A 21110-nucleotide genomic window follows, 5' to 3' on the forward strand; every position below is an offset into this window, starting at 1 on the left:
ATCATAATAATTTGGAATATACCGTAATTTATTATTAAGCACCAAAATTAATGGTATTAATTAATGAGACTGATTCCATGAGTGATTTAATGACAATGAGACTGATTCAATTTAAACGATTCAAATGAGACGGAGTCAATTTAATTATTAACCTTCAAATTTAATGAGATTGATCACTTAATAATTACCAAATGTACCTACAGTGTGTAATTGAAATTTATAAGTGTTTTAAACTTGACAACCTAATCCATATATAAAATTCAGATAGAAACTACAGATTTGCTTGTGTAAATGCTACTAGAAACTATTTGCAAATAAATCTATCCATATCCAGTTTGATAAATAAGGCCCATTTTTGGATCTTTTAGAACCTTGAATGTGAGGGCTGAGTTTCCTTCTCAATCCTGGATGAGATGTAAATAAGGCTAGGCTTGCCATTACCTAGACTTGACATGATGTCCAACAGGAACCAACAACTCCCCTTTGGTCGCTCAGACCCACGGGGCTATGGCCAATGCTGTGCATAGCTGCTGTTCCAGGACCTTATTGAATCTCCCAGTATTCCAAGCTAGAGGCTGCTATGTCTTAGTCTGCAACCTTTTGTTTTTGTCTCAGTCTTAATTCATGTAGAATCTTGATTAAGTTTCAGTAAAAGCACTCCTTACATTGGGTTAGTGTTATATTTTATAATCTTGTTGCATTTCATGTTCAATTTGTTATTTTTGTCCTTTCATTTCTCCAGAAGTAAAGAACACTCTGCTGCAAGTCTTTTCATGCTCCACATGCCCTCGTTCCGATGCATCTCCAATTTACCTCGACAAGCACATCCAGAGATGCCACTATGAAGAGTACGTGAGACTGCAAGAATCAGGAGAGATTAAATATAAGCTTCAGATCCCCTCCAAATGCTCCAGTCGTCAACCAACATCAACTGATCTTATCCATTCTGGTACTTCCCATAATGATGTACAGAAGGAAATTCACCACTGCTCAGATTGTGGAAAGAGTTTTAGTTATCAGAATGCACTCAAAACACACCAGCACATTCACACAGGAGAGAAGCCGTTTCACTGCTCACAGTGTGGGAAGAGTTTTACTAGTCCGAGTGCTCTCCAAAAACACCAGCGCATTCACACAGGAGAGAAGCCGTATCACTGCTCACAGTGTGGGAAGAGTTTTACTAGTCCGAGTGCTCTCCAAACACACCAGCGCATTCACACAGGAGAGAAGCCGTATCACTGCTCACAGTGTGGGAAGAGTTTTACTCGTCAGAGTCATCTCCAACGACACCAGCGCATTCACACAGGAGAGAAGCCGTTTCACTGCTCACAGTGTGGGAAGAGTTTTACTAGTCAGAGTCATCTCCAAACACACCAGCGCATTCACACAGGAGAGAAGCCGTTTCACTGCTCACAGTGTGGGAAGAGTTTTACTAGTCAGAGTCATCTCCAATATCATCAGCGCATTCACACAGGAGAGAAGCCGTTTCACTGCTCACAGTGTGGGAAGAGTTTTACTAGTCAGAGTAATCTCCAAACACACCAGCGCATTCACACAGGAGAGAAGCCGTTTCACTGCTCACAGTGTGGGAAGAGTTTTACTAGTCAGAATGCTCTCCAAAAACACCAGCGCATTCACACAGGAGAGAAGCCGTTTCACTGCTCACAGTGTGGGAAGAGTTTTACTCGTCAGAGTGCTCTCCAACAACACCAGCGCATTCACACAGGAGAGAAGCCGTATTATTGCTCACAGTGTGGGAAGAGTTTTACTAGTCAGAGTCATCTCCAATATCATCAGCACATTCACACAGGAGAGAAGCCGTATCACTGCTCACAGTGTGGGAAGAGTTTTACTAGTCAGAGTAATCTCCAAAAACACCAGCGCATTCACACAGGAGAGAAGCCGTTTCACTGCTCACAGTGTGGGAAGAGTTTTACTAGTCAGAGTCATCTCCAACGACACCAGCGCATTCACACAGAAGAGAAGCCGTATCACTGCTCACAGTGTGGGAAGAGTTTTACTCGTCAGAGTCATCTCCAACAACACCAGCGCATTCACACAGGAGAGAAGCCGTATCACTGCTCACAGTGTGGGAAGAGTTTTACTAGTCAGAGTGCTCTCCAAAAACACCAGCGCAATCACACAGGAGAGAAGCCGTATCACTGCTTACAGTGTGGGAAGAGTTTTACTAGTCAGCGTGATCTCCAAACACACCAGCGCATTCACACAGGAGAGAAGCCGTTTCACTGCTCACAGTGTGGGAGGAGTTTTACTGAACGGGGTTCTCTCCGCCGACACCAGCGGATTCACACAGGAGAGAAGCCATATCACTGCTCACAGTGTGGGAAGAGTTTTACTTATCAGAGTGCTCTCCGACGACACCAGCGCATTCACACAGGAGAGAAGCCGCGTCACTGCTCAGTGTGGGAAGAGTTATACTCATCAGAGTGATCTCCAACGCATTCACACAGGATAGAGGCCGTATCACTGCTCAGTGTGGGAAGATGTTTGACAATCAGATAAACAAGCATCACCACAACCTCCTGAGACTGGCAATAGGCAATCACCAACAACAGCAGTGGATGTAACCCCAAGCCCCTCTGTATCTCCTTCACCCCCCAGACTGCGTTTTCCTGAGAAAATGGAGAGACTATTGTCTTTAAGCCGAGTGTCTTTGGCAAGCCCAAGAGGACACTCAAATCAAGTACCGTACACAGAGCTGTCTCATGGTCAGGCCTTGTGTACCCCAAAATCTCTAATGATATATCTAACTGCCACAGCACCCAAGAAACAGAGGGCACCACCTCCCCCTGTGATTACAGATAAGACTCAAGGACCATGTGCACAGCTACAGTTCACCAGCAGCAGTGAAGACCTTCATGCTGGAACGAACTGATATAATCTGGTTCCAGATGGTAGTTTTGAAAATAAGCTGGGACCCACGACGTACTTTTTCTATTCCTGTGCTAACAAGGAGGAGAGGTGTTCTTATTCATCCTATCAATGGGGTAAACTCGTCAAATCTCCTTCCAGTTCCAAAACAACCACAGAACGCTTCTGTGGAAATTATCCCCACATTCACTCTAAAACTAGCTCTTCAGAATGTAAGATCACTTAATAAGCCTTTTTTTTTAATTAATAACTTCATCGGTACACACAAACTGGATTTTATGCTTCTTACTGAAACTTGGCTTGAACAATCAAGTAGCTCTATTACTCTTATTGAAGCAACTCCCCCACTCTTTGATTTCATGAGTGTTGGAAGAGCCAATAAACAGGGAGGAGGAATAGCAAATATATACAAGGCATGTTTTCAGTACAAACAGACAACTCTTGGTGACTTTACATCTTTTGAATACCTAAGTGCAATCCTAAAATGTTCTTCTAACATATTAGTGTTGACTATTTACAGACCACCAAGACTTTCTGCACCACTGTTCCTAGAGGAGTTTGGGGAACTGTTGTCAAATATTTGTTTAGAGTTTGACAATCTTATTATTTCTGGGGATTTTAATTTCCATGTTGATAATCCAGATTAACACGTATGCAAATTAATTTCTTACACTGATTGATGCCTTCAACCTAATACAACATGTACAAGGGCCAACACACTCCCATGGCCACACCCTCGACCTTGTCATCACTAAGGGTCTTAATGTATCTACTAGTGTCATGGATCTGGGTATATCTGATCATTTCTGTGTTTTCTTTGATGTTTCCATTTCCCCTCACTTTCAAAACAAGTCTGTGACTGTAAAAAAGAGGGTAATTACCAATGGCACAGCAGCTCTTTTTGAGCAGGCACTCTCAGAACTCCCATGTCAATCTTCAGATTGTGCAGATGATCTAATGGAAATTTTTAATTCAAGAATGAATCATATTATGAATGCTATTGCTCCTTTTAAAACCAAAAGAGTCATAGACAAAGGAAAAGCACCCTGGAAACTAAATCCAACAGTTAAAATGTTAGAGGGAATGTAGAAAGTCTGAAAGAAAATGGCGTGAATCTAAACTCCAGATTCATTATCAAATCTACAAAGGGATGTTATGTAAATACAACTTAGAAATTTCTAAAGCAAGACAGTTTTTTTTTTTTTTTGCTGACATTATTAATAGGAATATCAACAATGCCCGTGTGCTATTTTGTACAGGTGAAAAGCTAACAAACCCATCAAAACAAATGCCTTCTGAATTTCTCTGTTAATACATGCAACGACTTTGCATCTTTTTTCAAAGGAAAGATTGATAAAATACGTATGAATATAGGGGGCGGCACGGTGGTGTAGTGGTTAGCGCTGTCGCCTCACAGCAAGAAGGTCCTGGGTTCGAGCCCCGGGGCCGGCGAGGGCCTTTCTGTGTGGAGTTTGCATGTTCTCCCCGTGTCTGCGTGGGTTTCCTCCGGGTGCTCCGGTTTCCCCCACAGTCCAAAGACATGCAGGTTAGGTTAACTGGTGACTCTAAATTGACCGTAGGTGTGAATGTGAATGGTTGTCTGTGTCAGCCCTGTGATGACCTGGCGACTTGTCCAGGGTGTACCCCGCCTCTCGCCCGTAGTCAGCTGGGATAGGCTCCAGCTTGCCTGCGACCCTGTAGAAGGATAAAGCGGCTAGAGATAATGAGATGTATGAATATAGCCACACAGGTGCAAACACTTCAAAATCTGTAACCATTGGATAACGAGTGAGGGGGTCGTAATACAATGTCAACATTTAGTTTAATTGATGTTGAGACTCTGAGAAAAACAGTACAAAGTCTCTCGATTACATTCATTATGTCTTATATTAAATGTAGTTAGTTTTTTTTTCTTTATCAGACATCTAGATGTCTGATAAAGAAAAAAAAAAAACTAAGTACAAAGTCTCAGCTCCTCCACATCTGAACTGGACATTTTTACCTACAGTCTTTTTCAAATCTGTTCTTCACCTAATATCAGACGAGGTACTTCAGATTATCAACACCACGTTACGAACTGGCATGTTTCCCTCATCTCTGAAAAAAGCGGTTGTAAAACCCCGACTGAAAAAGAATAACCTGGATGTCTCAGTACTCAACAACTACAGGCCCATATCCAATTTGCCATTCGTTGGTAAAATAATTGAAAAAATTGTTTTTAATCAATTAACTGCCTTCCTGACATTTAAACGGATGTTTTGATAAGTTTCAGTCAGGTTTTCATGCCAATCATAGCACTGAAACAGCTCTTACTAAAGTCATGAATGACCTACGTCTTAATTCTGATGCTGGTAAAACATCAGTCTTGGTGCTTTTAGACTTAAGTGCTGCATTTGACACGGTAGATCATTCCATACTGTTACATACTGGAGCATTGGGTTGGATTTACTGGTATAGTAATCTCGTCTCGTCGTCTTCCGCTTTATCCGGGACCGGGTCGCGGAGGCAGCAGTCTAAGCATGGAAGCCCAAACTTCCCTTTCCCCAGACACCTCGGCCAGCTCCTCGGGAAGAACACCGAGGCGTTCCCAGGCCAGCCGAGAGACATAGTCCCTCCAGCATGTCCTGGGTCTTCCCTGGGGCCTCCTCCCGGGGGGACATGCCTGGAACACCTCCCCAGGGAGGCGTCCAGGAGGCATCCGAAAAAGATGCCCGAGCCACCTCAGCTGATTCCTCTCGATGTGGAGCAGCAGCGGCTCTACTCCGAGCTCCTCCCGAGTGACTGTGCTTCTCACCCTATCTCTAAGGGAGCGCCCAGCCACCCTGCGAAGGAAACTCATTTCGGCCACTTGTATCCGCGATCTTGTCCTTTTGGTCATTACCCAAAGCTCATGACGATAGGTGAGAGTCGGAATGTAGATCTACCGGTAAATTGAGAGCTTCGCCTTTTGGCTCAGCTCCTTCACCACGACGGACCGGTAAAGCGACCGCATCACTGTGGAGGCTGCACCAATCCGCCTGTTGATCTCACGCTCCATCCTTCCCTCACTCGTGAACAAGATCCTGAGATACTTAAACTCCTCCACTTGAGGCAGAAGTTCTCCACCAACCTGGAGAGGGCAAGCCACCCTTTTCCGGTCGAGAACCATGGCCTCGGACTTGGAGGTGCTGATTCTCATCCCAGCCGCTTCACACTCGACTGCAAACCGCCCCAGTGCATGCTGAAGGTCCTGGTTTGAAGAAGCCAACAGGACAACATCATCCGCAAAAAGCAGAGATGAAATCCTGTGGTTCCCAAACAGGATTCCTTCTGGCCCCTGGCTGCGCCTAGAAATTCTGTCCATAAAAATTATGAACAGAACCGGTGACAAAGGGCAGCCCTGCCAGAGTCCAACATGCACTGGGAACAGGTCTGACTTACTGCCGGCAATGCGAACCAGACTCCTGCTCCGTTCGTACAGGGACCGGACAGCCCTTAGCAAAGAGCCCCGAACCCCATACTCCCGAAGCACCCCCCACAGAATACCACGGGGGACACGGTCGAATGCCTTCTCCAGATCCACAAAGCACATGTGGACTGGTTGGGCAAACTCCCATGAACCCTCGAGCACCCTATGAAGGGTATAGAGCTGGTCCAGTGTTCCACGACCAGGACGAAAACCGCATTGTTCCTCCTGTATCCGAGGTTCGACTATTGGTCGAATTCTCCTCTCCAGTACCCTGGAGTAAACTTTCCCTGGGAGGCTGAGAAGTGTGATTCCCCTATAATTGGAGCACACTCTCCGGTCCCCTTTCTTAAAAAGAGGGACCACCACCCCAGTCTGCCACTCCAGAGGCACTGTCCCTGACCGCCACGCGATGTTGCAGAGGCGTGTCAACCAAGACAGCCCCACAACATCCAGAGACTTGAGATACTCAGGGCGGATCTCATCCACCCCCGGTGCCTTGCCACCGAGGAGCTTGCAAACCACCTCAGTGACTTCGGCTTGAGTAATGGACGAGTCCACCTCTGAGTCATCAGCCTCAGTCTCCTCAGTGGAAGACATGACGGTGGGATTGAGGAGATCCTCAAAGTATTCCTTCCACCGCCCGACAATGTCCCCAGTCGAGGTCAACAGCTCCCCACCCTCACTGTAAACAGTGTTGGCAGAGTACTGCTTCCCCCTCCTGAGGCGCCGGACGGTTTGCCAGAATTTCTTCGAGGGTGACTGATAGTCCTTCTCCATGGCCTCCCCGAACTCCTCCCAGTTCCGAGTTTTTGCCTCCGCAACTGCCCGAGCTGCAGCACGCCTGGCCTGCCGATACCCGTCAGCTGCCTCGGGAGTCCTGGAGGTTAACATGGCCCGATAGGACTCCTTCAGCTTGACGGCATCCCTTACTTCTGGTGTCCACCACCGGGTTCGGGGATTGCCACCACGACAGGCACCGGAGACCTTGCGGCCACATCTCCGAACAGCCGCGTCCACAATGGAGGTAGAGAACATGGTCCACTCAGACTCAATGTCCCTCGCCTCCCTCCCTCGGAAGCTGGGAAAAGCTCTCCCAGAGGTGGGAGTTAAAGACCTCCCCAACAGAGTGCTCGGCCAGACGTTCCCAGCAGACCCTCACCATACGTTTGGGCCTGCCAGGTCTGTCCAGCTTCCTCCTCCGCCAGCGGATCCAACTCGCCACCAGGTGGTGATCAGTTGACAGCTCAGCCCCTCTCTTCACCTGAGTGTCCAAGACATAGGGCCGGAGATCAGATGAAACGACTACAAAGTCTATCGTTGACCTCCGACCTAAGGTGTTCTGGTGCCACGTGCACTTATGGACACCCCTATGCTCAAACATGGTGTTCGTTATGGACAAACCGTGACTAGCACAGAAGTCCAATAACAAAACACCACTCGGGTTCAGATCGGGGAGGCCGTTCCTCCCAACCACGCCCGTCCAGGTGTCACTGTCATCTCCCACGTGAGCATTGAAGTCCCCCAGTAACACAATGGAGTCCCCAGTCTGAGCACTCCTCAGTACCTCTCCCAGGGACTCCAAGAAGGCCGGATACTCTATACTGCTATTTGGGCCGTAGGCACAAACAACAGCAAGAGCCCTCTCCCCAATCCGAAGGCGCAGAGAGGCGACCCTCTCGTTCACTGGGGTAAAATCCAACACATGGCGGCTGAGCTGGGGAGCTATAAGCAAGCCCACACCAGCCCGCCGCCGCTCACCACGGGCAACTCCAGAGAAGTGGAGAGTCCAGCCCCTCTCGAGGAGCTGGGTTCCAGAGCCCAAGCTGTGCGTGGAGGTGAGCCCGACTATCTCTAGCCGGTACCTCTCAACCTCCCGCACAAGCTCAGGCTCTTTCCCCCCCAGCGAAGTGACATTCCATGTCCCAACAGCCAGCCGCTGTGTCCGGGGATCAGGTTGTCGAGGCCCCTGCCTTCGACTGCCACCCAATCCACATTGCACCAGTCCCCTACTGCTACCTCTGTGGGTGGTGATCCCACAGGAGGTCGGGCCCACGTCACCTCTTCGGGCTGAGCCCAGACGGGCCCCATGGGCAAAGGCCCGGCCACCAAGCGCTCGCATACGAGCCCCAACCCCGGGCCTGGCTCCAGGGTGGGGCCCCGGCTGCGTCATCCCAGGCGACGTCACGGTCCTCGGATTTTTCTCCATAGGGGTTTTGTTGAACTGCTTTTAGTCTGGCCTGTCACCTAGGACTTGTCTGCCTTGGGAAACCCTGACAGGGGCATAATGCCCCCGACAACATAGCTCCTAGGATCATTCAAGCACACAAACCCCTCCACCACAATAAGGTGGCAGTTCTAGGAGGGGTGGTATAGTAATCAACTGGTTAAAATCTTAGCTACAACAAAGATTTTTTTATGTGGCCATTGGAGGCCACAGTTCATCACCCGTGTCCTTGAACTGTGGGGTTCCCCAGGGCTCAATCCTGGGACCATTACTATTCAACCTTTTATATACTCCCACTTGGACAAATTATTAAGAATAACTCAATAAACTTCCATAGCTATGCAGATGACACTCAGCTTTACTTAGCTATGTCACCTAATGACTATGCCCCTCTTGAGTCTCTTCATAGATGCATTGACCAAATTAACAAATAGATGTCTCACAATTTTCTTCAGCTGAACGCACATAAAACTGAAGCAATTATATTTGGCAAAAAGGAGGAAAGGCTTAGGATTGCCACTGTTCTTGAAACTAAGGGGCTTAAAGCAAAGGATACTGTCAAAAACCTTGGTGTCCTTATTGACAGTGAACTTCAACAGTCATATGAAAGTGGTAAAAAAAGTCTGCATTCTATCACCTAAAAAACATTTCTAAACTCAGGGGTCTCATGTCAAAACATGATCTAGAAAAACTTATTCATGCTTTCATCTCCAGTAGGGTTGATTACTGCAATAGCCTTTTCACAGGTCTTCCAAAAAAGACCATCAAAGAGCTTCAACTAATCCAAAATGCAGCAGCAAGGGTTCTTACAAGAACAAAAAGGGTAGTTCATATCACTCCAATCCTAAGGTCTCTGCACTGGCTCCCAGTGAGCTATAGAATTGACTTGAAAGCACTATTTCTTCTATTTAAAACATTAAATGGGATGGGACCCAGCTACCTATTGGATACGTTTCAATTATATGCACCAACTAGGTCTCTAAGATCACAGGAGAAAAACTTGCTAGTAATACCAGCTGTCAAAACGAAGTGTGGTGAAGCAGCCTTTAGTTGCTATGCTGCTAAGCTTTGGAACCAACTTCCAGATGATATCAAATCAAAATCAAATCAAGTTTATTTGTATAGCGCTTTTAACAATAAACATTGTCGCAAAGCAGCTTTACAGAATTTGAACGACTTAAAACATGAGCTAATTTTATCCCTAATCTATCCCCAATGATGAAGCCTGTGGCAACGGTGGCAAGGAAAAACTCCCTCAGGCGACATGAGGAAGAAACCTCGAGAGGAACCAGACTCAAAAGGGAACCTATCCTCATTTGGGCAACAACAGACAGCATGACTATAATATTAACAGTTTTAAAAGGTATAACCCTCAACTGTCCTCATGGGGCCGTCCTTCACAGGAGCGGTGCAATAAAACTCCGACCAGACACAGGGCACCAGGATGGATCAAGCAGGTCCGAGGGGCAGAAGAGGCCAGCATCTCAATCCCAGGATCAACATGTAACTCAGAGGGACAGATGGGGGAGGGGGGGAGAGAGAGAGAGAAAGAAAACACGTTGTTAGGTATGCCCTAAAAATGACAAGTATTAAATCTGTGTGGTAGGCTCGCAGAGACGAGAGTCTTTACATCAGGCAGAACACACAACAATGGCATGTTAATATGGTAAAAAATATCATGACCTGCTCTGGCTGGATGCTTGACTGGGTGATGGGAGCACACTCCTCAGCAATGATGAGATGCAGATGGGACCCTTAGGGCTGGCCAAGACAATTCAGTTACATTTCACCGGGTCTGGGACATGCGACAGAAGTCTGACGGCCGATTCCCTGCAGGCTACGATAGCCAGTCGAGGTCTCCACCCTCTCCACCAAAAGATTTCCTGTTGACTCCATGTAACTCAGAGGGACAGATTTGGGGTGGGGGGGGAGGGAAAGAAAACACAGGTGGTTAGGAATGCCCAATGTCACCTGAATAAGTAGGAACAGTATACATATTGTACCGAGTACAAGCAGGGACTCCGGCAACTAACTATGACAGCATAACTAAAAGGAGAGAGCCAGAAGGTAACACAGGCATGAGGGAGCCCCGGGACATAAAGCAGCCAGCCACTACACCGTAAACAAACTTGAGTGAGCAAGTGAGTGGGGACTGACAGCATCCATACATCCCAGTTTACCAAAACACTCCATGTCTGAGGACCCTCTAGATCTACACCTTTACCTCATAAACACCATTAACAAAAGGCTTGACTAAACAGATATGTTTTCAGCCTAGACTTAAATGCTGAGACTGTGTCTGATTCCCGAACATTACTTGGAAGGCTGTTCCATAACTGTGGGGCTTTGTAAGAAAAGGCTCTGCCCCCTGATGTAGCCTTCACTATACGAGGTACCAGCAGATAGCCTGCACCTTTTGATCTAAGTAGGCGTGGCGGGTCATAAAGGAGCAGAAGTTCACTCCAGTACTGTGGTGCGAGACCATTTAGTGCTTTAAAGGTCAATAGTAGTATTTTATAATCAATACGAAATTTGATTGGGAGCCAATGCAGTGTGGATAAGACAGGCGTGATGTGGTCATATTTTCTAGTTCTAGTAAGGACTCTTGCTGCTGCATTTTGAACTAACTGGAGCTTGTTTATGCACTTATTGGAACATCCAGACAGTAAGGCATTACAATAATCCAACCTGGAGGTAACGAAAGCATGGACTAGTTTTTCTGCATCATGCCATGACATTAAATTTCTTATCTTTGCAATATTTCGGAGATGAAAGAAAGCTATCCGGGTGATGTTATCAATGTGAGTTTCGAATGTAAGACTGGGGTCAATAATCACTCCGAGGTCTTTTACTGCTGCACGTGAAGAAACAGAAAGGCCATCCAGAGTTACTGTGTAATCAGAAAACTTACTTCTAGCTTTATGTGGTCCTACTACAAGTACTTCAGTCTTGTCAGAGTTAAGCAGAAGGAAATTAATAAGCATCCAGTGTCTAATGTCCTTAACACATTCCTCAATTCTATTAAGCTGGTGTCTCTCATCAGGTTTTGCAGAGACATACAACTGTGTGTCATCAGCATAACAGTGGAAACTAATACAATGTTTACCAATAATATCGCCCAGAGGTAACATATATAGAGAAAAAAGCAGTGGACCCAAGACAGAACCTTGTGGAACACCAAACTTTACCTCGGTACGTCTAGAAATATCACCATTTATATCAACATACTGATAACGATCAGTTAGATAAGACCTGAGCCAGGAGAGGGCCGTTCCCTTAACTCCCACAACATTTTCTAGTCTATCCAGAAGAATGGAATGATCAATGGTATCAAATGCTGCACTAAGGTCAAGCAACACAAGTAGCGAGACACAGCCCTGATCAGACGCCAAGAGTAGGTCGTTTACTACTTTAACCAGTGCTGTCTCTGTGGTATGATGAGGTCTAAATCCTGACTGATACATTTCATGGATGTTATTCCTATGTAAATATGAGCATAACTGCTGTGCCACAGCTTTTTCAAGGATCTTGGAGATAAAGGGGAGGTTTGATATTGGCCGATAATTGGACAGCTGACGGGGATCAAGGTCAGGTTTTTTAATCATGGGTTTGATAACTGCTAGTTTAAAGGATTTGGGTACATAGCCAATCATAAGAGAAGAATTTATTATTTTTAGAAGCAGTTCAGTCACTCCAGGCATTATCTGATTGAATAGATGTGTCGGTAAGGGATCTAGTACACAAGTTGAGGCTTTTGATGTAGAGATTAATGAAAGTAATTCAGTTTCTTTTAGGGGAGTAAAACATTCTAACTGATGATCTGATACAGTTATATTGTTAACTACAAGGTCACTTTCATTGTCTAACCTTAAATTAGTAGTTTGAATTTTTTGTCGGATATTCTCAATTTTGTCATTAAAAAAATTCATGAAGTCGTTGCTACTACATACTGCAGGTGTGCATGTGTTGATAGTGGACTTATTCCTGGTTAATTTTGCGACAGTATTAAAAAGGAATCTAGGATTATTTTTGTTATCTTCTATTAGGGAGGAGAAATATGTTGATCTCGCAGCACTAAGAGCTTTTCTATACTTCAGGAAGCTCTCCTTCCACGCTAATTTGAACACTACCAATTTTGTTTGACGCCATTTACGTTCCAATTTTCGAGTGGTCTGTTTTAATGTGCGAGTGTCATCATTATACCAGGGTGCTAATTTTTTGTCTCTGACCATTTTCCTTTTTAGAGGAGCTACATTATCTAAAGTATGGCGGAATGTTGACTCTAAGCATTCAGTTGCCTGATCAAGTTCTGCAGGGGCTGACAGTGACCCAATCAAAGTTGACAACTCTGGGAGATCATTTATAAAGCTCTGTGCAGTAGTTGACGTGAAAGTACGTTTAATACAGTAGCGTGGTGAGGTGCATATATTATTACTCAGACTTATTTTGAATGAGATGAGACAATGATCTGAGAACTTCAGACTGTGGAAGTATGACTATATTGTCTACGTTTAATCTGAATGTTAGTATTAGATCAAGGGTGTGACCACCATTATGGGTCGGTCCTATGACATTCTGCTTAATCCCAACTGAATCTAAGATGGACACAAACGCTGTTTTTAAAGGGTCTTCTGGGTTATCGAAGTGAATATTAAAATCTCCGACAACTAAAGCTTTGTCTAAGGAAATAACCATATCTGAGATAAAATCTGCAAATTCAGAAAGAAACTCAGAATATGGCCCCAGGGGCCTGTAAATAATAAGCAATGGAATTAACTGGGTAGACTTATTTTTCGAGGCTACATACATTATATGAGTATGAAGAACTTCGAATGTATTAAATTTATAACCAGGTTTGTGTGTTACACCTAGATAATCGTTATAAATAACCGCGACGCCTCCTCCTCTGCCAGTTAGACGAGGCTGGTGTATATAACTGTATCCAGGAGGACTCGCTTCATTTAATGCTATATATTCATTTGGCTTAATCCATGTTTCTGTTAAACACAGTACATTAAACTCCTGATCAGTAATGAGTTCATTAACCATTAGCGCTTTAGATGTAAGAGATCTAATATTTAATAGCCCCACCTTTAGATCAAAGGTGCTGGCAGCAGCTGTACAGTCAGTCTGATCTAATTTTATATTGATTAGGTTACTGGAACAAACTCTCTGAAAATTTCTACCTTTTTGTTGAGCTCGGGGAACAGACACAGTCTCGATGTAGTGGGCCCTGAGTGACGACTCCGTGCAGCTAGCAGACAGTCGGTTTAGCCTGTTCGTCTGCTCCCTGGCCTTGGCTCTGGATTGTCAGAAATTAACTAGGCCTGTTCTGAGACTATGACCTATGCTGCAGGAAATGAGAGCAGCACCTTCCCGAGTGGGATGGACACCGTCCCGCCCTAACAGGCCAGCAGTGCCCTCAAAATTAGCCCAATTATCTATAAAGCCCACACTGTTTTCAGAGCACCACCTGGACAGCCAGCAGTTCAGCGACCATAACCTGCTGTAAGCTACATCGCCACGCCGCATTGGGATGGGGCCAGAGCATACTACAGCATCGGACATCGCCTTCACTAATTTAAACACCTCTACAAAGTTACTCTTAGTAACCTCAGACTGACGAAGGCGTATATCATTAGCTCCTGCATGGATAACTATCTTTGAGAACCTGTGCTTGCCTAGGACCCTAAGATTACCTGCTATGTCCGGCGCCCTGGCTCCCGGTATACACCTGACTAAAGCTGCTGGTGCCCCTAAAGGCTGAGCTAATTTCACGTGCCGTATGATAGAGTCCCCTATAACCAGAGCTCTTTCAGGTTTCTCAGTGGGTGCATCACTAAGGAGAGCAAACCTGTTCGACACGTGACGCGGAGAGGAGTGGTGCTCCCGTGGGCGAGCCTCAGCGGTAGCTTTGGCTCTATGCTTATGCCGCCGAGCCATCACCCATTCGCCCCGCTGTAAGGGCTCTAATGCCGGAGTTGGGGGATTGCTAATTCCACCTAGGGCATCCAGCCTTTCCCTAACAGAAACTACACTGTTCTCACGCTCACTAACCTGCTCTAAAGCCTGGACACGCGCTTCTAGCACTGTAATCTTCTCCGTCAGAGAGCTAACTAATCTGCACTTATCACAAGTAAAGCTAATAGAGCTATCGCTAGTGACGGAGGAAGAATGACTAAACATCCTGCACTCAGCACACTGAACAGGCTGAAGGTGTGCCATGATGAAAAGATTCACGTACCTTAAATGAAGATCTGTTGATATTAAAGCAGATCAGATGTGGATGGCCTCCGCTTGTGGTCTTTACACAGGAGGAGAGAAAAAGAAAGCTTCCGGTCTCGGCGTTCTTCCGAAAAAAGAAAGAAAAAAAAACGGAAAAAGGAAAGCGAAAGTGAAAAGTACAAAAATGAAAGCGACAGTACAATAAAAATGAAGAGGATACTGGAAATTTATTTGTAGAAAAAAAGTTAAAGGATTAGTAATTAACGCCAGCACTCGCGGGAAAAAGGACTCGGGGCGAACATCTCAGGAAGCAGGAAGTGCGATATTTTGATATCAAAAATGCTCCTACTGTTGTTAGTTTTAAATCCAGGCTCAAGACAAAGCTGTTTTCAGATGCTTTCACTTGATTAATTTTTACCTAAGTAATTAATTTCCTTTAACATAATTTCTTTTAATTTTGATTTTAATGATTTTACTTTATTTTAATTTCTTTTTAATCTTGGATTTTAATGTTTTTACTTTTACTTTAATTCTTTGTTACTGTGATCCTCGTAGATTTTGTCTGCGGGACGATTTTATTTGGTGATCCTCGTAGATTGTGTCTGCGGGACGATTTTTGGTGATCCTCGTGGAAGAGCCACGGGAAGAGCGCGCTTTATGTGATCCTCGTAGAATTTGTCTGCGGGACGATTTTATTTGGTGATCCTCGTAGATTTTGTCTGCGGGACGATTTTTGGTGATCCTCGTGGAAGAGCCACGGGAAGAGCGCGCTTTATAAGTTAAACCCATAATAATAATTAATCTCGAGGCTGATTCCTTTTTTGAACTTTTGTTTCATTTTATTTTTATTTCTACTATTGTTTAAATCTTATTTTTCTTCCCCAATTATTTTATGTAATTTTATTTTCTATTGTTTACTGTTCTGCTTTTACTTCTGTAAAGCACATTGAACTGCCCCTGTGTATGAAATGTGCTATATAAATAAACTTGCCTTGCCTTGTTTAGTTACATTTAAGACCTTCAAGTGCACTAACTCGGAGACATTGCATGATTTAAAGTTGTCAAATTAAATATGGTTGTTACAGTTTTGGCTGAAAATGACCTGTACTTTGAACTTTATTGTTCATGTTACACTGGTCAACAATTTTTCAGAAGTTGTCTGCTTCAGAGATGAAATTGGCTATTATGAAATTTGGTGTGTTGAATTAGAAGGGACAGTTAATCAGCTGATTGGCTATGGCTTCCAAGATATTTAAGATTTTAAATTTTATGCTTGTGTACATTGTGTCGATCGTAAGGTTTTAAATATAAATTGTAAAACTAGGTCTCCATGTGTTTATGGTCCGTTTACATGATATTTCACCTGTTCTCTTTATGTAACACTAGAAAATCAGCAAAAAGTTTATATAAATAAAATGTATTATGAACCAAATTGCAAAAATCAATCATGTATAAGTACTGAATAAGAAAACATTGAATAAATGGGTGATTCAGAAGCATTTGGGCAAGGTTTTCCCCCTTTGGCTGCCCGCTTCGTGACTTAACTAATTTCACTTATTCAATCAAAATCTTCAACTTGTGTACTTGTGGGGATTTTTTTCACCCCTTACCTATGTGATTCTTTAAACAAATAACACCAGAAGCAAACAAACCTCTTTGAAAAACAATCAGTTATTCTTTTAGCAATGGCTATGTACCTAAATCCTTTTACCTAGCAGTTGTCAGACTCTTGATTAAAGAACCTACCTCAACCCTTGTCAGCTGTCCCATTATAGGCCAATATCAAACCTCCCTTTTATCTCCAAAATCCTAGAAAAAACTGTGGCATAACAGTTATGCTTATATCTACATGGGAATAACATCCATAAAAGGTATCAATCAGGATTTAGATCTCATTATAGCAGAGCCACAGCACTGGTTAAAGTAGTAAATGACCAACTAATGTCTCCTGATCAGGGGTGTGTCTCCTTGCTTGTGCAGCTTTTGACACCACTGATCATTCCATTCTGCTGGATAGACAAGAAAATGTCATTGGAGGTAAAGGAATGGTCCTCTGCTGGCTCAGGTCTTATTTAACTGATCATTGTCAGTTTGTATACGTGAATGGTGACTTTCGTATGCATGCTAAAGTAAAGTTTGGTGTTCCAGAAGCTGCTATCTTCGGCCCACTCCCCAAAATAGGCTACCTCTGGTTAGGATTAGGGTAGGGTGAGGGAGAAAGTTTTCCATTGCCCCAGCAAAAGCTGGGGCCTGCGTTCTGCACAGGCCTGTCCAAAGTCCATCTACTCTCTCACCTCCCACAGCCCAGACACCACACTCCTGAGCAAACAATCTTTCTGTACCTTAATCTGGATGTTGGTCGAAGGGGTTGGTGATCAGTCTGATGGTCCTCAACCAGGGTTCAGGAACGGGATGAGAAGAAGGTCTAGATCCAAGATTTGATTTTAGTGGTTGAGATTAGGTTTAAGGGTTGAGAGGGTTAGGGTTAGGTACTGGGATCACGGTTAAGTTTAGGTGTAGAGGTTGTGGTTAGGTTCGGGGGTTGTGGGGAATAGCCCTTAAAACAAGTCTGATTGACTGAATACCCCCACTAGGCTTAATTGTCTGCTTACACCTAGAGCCTTCCAATTCTTCATACGATATACTTGGCTTAATTGGCTGCTTACACTCTGAGCCTTCTAATTCTGTATACAATACCTTGACCCCTTTACTAGCAATGATTGCTGTTTTAACCTCAGAACCTTCTAATTCTTGACCCATGACCTTAACCACTTAACTAGCCATGATCGCATTCTTAAACTCTAAATGTTCTGCTTCTTAACCCAAAACCTTCACCACTGATCAGCAATGATTGCGATTTTTGACCTCAAAATTCTGTTTCCCATGCCAACCCCTTGACCAATGATGGATACAATTTAGATAGATAGATGCCTGCCCGCCCCTCTCTCTCTCTGCCTCTCTCTGGTGGGTCCAGAGTTGGAATTTGTACTCAAAAGAATAATCCCTGAATCGGGAAAATTCAGTATAAAAAAATTATGCTCAATAGCAATTTAGTTTCTTGTGACGTTCTTGGGGATTCATACGCCATCCCCTATGTCGTGCATTGACCATTTCTAAGACAAACCAAGTCTTCTGTTGCAACATAGGCTCCAGCTTGCCTGTGACCCTGTAGAACAGGATAAAGCGGCTAGAGATGATATGAGATGTTGGCCTTGGCCTTAAGTGGAGCCCGGTACATGAAAGGGTTAATTGGTTCACCTGTGCTAATTAGCGGAGCACGCGTGAGTGCTCAAGGGTGTATGGAAAGTTTAGAAGCTTGGAGACGCCAGCAGGCACACGGTTTTGGAAGATTGGAAGCTGCGTTGTCGCAAGCTTGTGGATTACTTGTCGGGAGTTTGTGGATGTGGATTTACGTGCTTGTAGGATTGACTGACTTTTCTGGTTGGTGAGAATAAGACTGAACTGCTGAACGGGCCGCCGTGTGCACTTTACAAACTGAACCGGCCTGTGCGCGCGCTGCCTTGCGCCTTTCCTACTGCACTGTGTTCAACCTTTTTAAGTTAGTAATGAACTTTTGTGTTTAAAGCTTTTGAGTTAAGTTTCAATATAACTGAGGAAGAGACTGAAGACCAGGATTTCTCAAATGAACGAGAACTGTTTAAGTTAATTGCAACATGCAGAGGGAAGCTTGGTGTTCTAACACAAACATAATGAAATCAACAGCCTTATTGAATCTGGCCAAGATAAAGAGACTGAGAGACAAATTAAGTTATTTGAGGGATTTTTCATTGAGTTTAATAACTTGCAAGCATCAGTACAGAGATTGATAAAAGAGGACTATGAAAGAGAGGCCAAACATACAGACTGGCACGAACCAAAATTTCAGTTTTACAAAGACTTCTTGGATGGCATTATAAAATGGGTTCAGTGCGAACAAAGTGATGAAAAGGAGGAAGTGGGTGACGAAGAAGAGGGACAGCGTGAACGTGCCTTCAATATTAAACCCCAGGATAGCGCATCTCAAACAGCTCCCAGTGTTCCGCAGAGCTATAAAGCGACACGCGTTCTCATGGTGCATTTACACGTAGCCGGATATCTATGAAGACGCATGTTTATTTATGCAGTTGCACCTCTCATTTACACGTAAACGGAGGTTTCAGTCACTGAAAACGGATGGAGATTTCTGAAAACTCCATTTTCATGCCTGTGTGTAAATAGTGGAAAACGGAGTTTTAGGTTTTCCCGACGTCACGATATGCGTCACAGAACAATATTTGCGTCAGGTGCTCAATATTTTGGTTTGATGGTCTCATGGATGCAACACAGGTGGTCGTCCTTTTTACATATTTGCAAACACTTTTGGTTTGTTTGCATTTGCAAATAGGACTACAACTGCTTTATGAGGAGCGGAGGAGAAGAACTGTGAGGAGGGTTGCAGTTTTTCAGGCACTTTTCCTCCCACCAAGACAAAGACTTGCTGCTTACCAACGTCACCGCCGCTTTTGGATCTGACCCGGGCGAACTGCTGCCTGGTAGCTAAACCTCACAAATGAAGTTGTTCTCCTGGAGGAATGGCACGAGAACTTCCGAATGTTGCAGTCATCGCTGCTCTCGCTTGCGGAGTTACTGCATCTCTACATTGAAGGCCAGACGACTGTCATGCGGAGCCCAGTCAGTGTATTGACAAAAGTAGCCTTCACCCTATATTATTTAGCTGATGAGGGTAGAATACGCAAAATGGCAAATACATTCGGGCTCTCTAGGTCGATGGTTTCCATAATAATCAGACAAGTGTGTAAAGCGATTACTGTGCATCTTGGTCATAAGTACATACGACTGCCGACAACAGAAACTGCTGTCCAACAGCTTGTGCACGGATTTCAGCAAGCGCACGGCCTCCCCCAGTGTCTAGGTGCTGTAGATGGTGCACACACACACAGATAAAACAACCTTCAGCCAATTCTACAGATTGCATTAACAGGAAAGGCAGGTATACTTTAAATATTCAAGCTATCTGTGACTACAAATATCCATTCATGGACGTGGTGGTGAAAGGTTCAAGGTATTTTTAATGTCCCCTGAGGGCAATTAACTTTGCAGCCAGCAGAAAAAACATGCACCAGCAATAAATACAGTCACAATCGAGACATAAACCAACCATAAATAATTAGAGCAATAAAAACATTCATCAAGAAGTGTTTAAAAGGACGGTTACAGCAGGTAAAAATGAGTTTTTGAATCTGTTGGTTCTACAACCTTTTAAAACAAATCTGGGTCTGGATGGTAAAAGGGAGAACTCTGAGAACAGGGTGACTGGGGTCAGCTAAAATTGCCTGTGCTTTTTCGAGTGATCTGATTTATGGAGAGTGGAGATATTGTTCAGGGGAGTATTGGCAATTTTGCTACAGAGACTGATAATGTTAAAAATACGGTTCTTGTTTTTCTGTGTCAGCAACCCAAACCAGCAGATAAAAAGTAAGAACAGATTCAATAAAACTGTAAAACATTCTCATAAAACTGCCGTCCATGTTAAAATTCCTCAGTTTATGATAAAAATGCATACGTTGGTGAGCTTTCTTGCATACAGTGTCCACGTTTGTCAAAAGTAAATCTGTAGTCGATTATGGTACCCAAGTATTTGTACTCCTCCACAACTTCAACTACCTGATCACTAATGTATACAGGGGAGATGACATCTTTGTTTTTTCTAAAATCAATGATCATTTCTTTAGTTTTGGCAAGGCAAGTTTATTTATATAGCACATTTCATACACAGTGGCAGTTCAATGTGCTTTACAGAAGTAAAAGCAAAACAGTAAACAATAGAAAATAAAATTACATAAAATAAATGGGGAAAAAAGATAAACAATAGTAGAAATAAAATAATAAAATGAAAAGTTCAATTAATAAAAAAACAGCAGAATAAAATAGAATAAAAGTTAAGTAAAATTTAAAACATGCAGAGACTGTAAAAGTAAAGAGTTTAAAACATGTAGAGATGACAATGTTAATAATTTAGCAGAAAGCATCTGAGAACAGCTTGGTCTTTAACCTAGATTTGAAGCTGCCAACAGCAGGAGCATTTTTGATGTCCTCTGGCAGTTGGTTCCATAGCTGTACTGCATAGTAGCTAAAAGCTGCTTCACCACACTTTGTTTTAACAACCGGTTTTAACAGTAAATTTTTCTGCTGCGATCTGGTAGATCTGATTGGGTTAGGCCGCTGCAACATATCAGAGAGGTTATTGGGCCCTGTACCATTTTTAGAGATTTGTACACCAGCAGCAATGCTTTAAAGTCAATTCTGTAGCTTACTGGAAGC

General features: G+C 43.9%; 1 protein-coding gene across 1 annotated transcript in view; it reads left to right on the forward strand.

Moving 5' to 3' along the window:
- Positions 1-16112, forward strand: part of LOC132883693 (zinc finger protein 345-like) — a 74383-nt gene extending 58271 nt beyond the window's left edge. Inside the window, exon 6 of the mRNA XM_060917626.1 lies at positions 743-16112. Within this exon, the coding sequence (XP_060773609.1) occupies positions 743-2451 (1709 nt within the window). The 3' untranslated portion in view covers positions 2452-16112. The remainder of the gene's footprint in view (positions 1-742) is intronic.
- The last annotated feature ends 4998 nt before the right edge of the window (positions 16113-21110 follow it).

Source organism: Neoarius graeffei, chromosome 1 (genome assembly GCF_027579695.1).
Source record: "Neoarius graeffei isolate fNeoGra1 chromosome 1, fNeoGra1.pri, whole genome shotgun sequence".
NCBI lineage: Eukaryota > Metazoa > Chordata > Actinopteri > Siluriformes > Ariidae > Neoarius > Neoarius graeffei.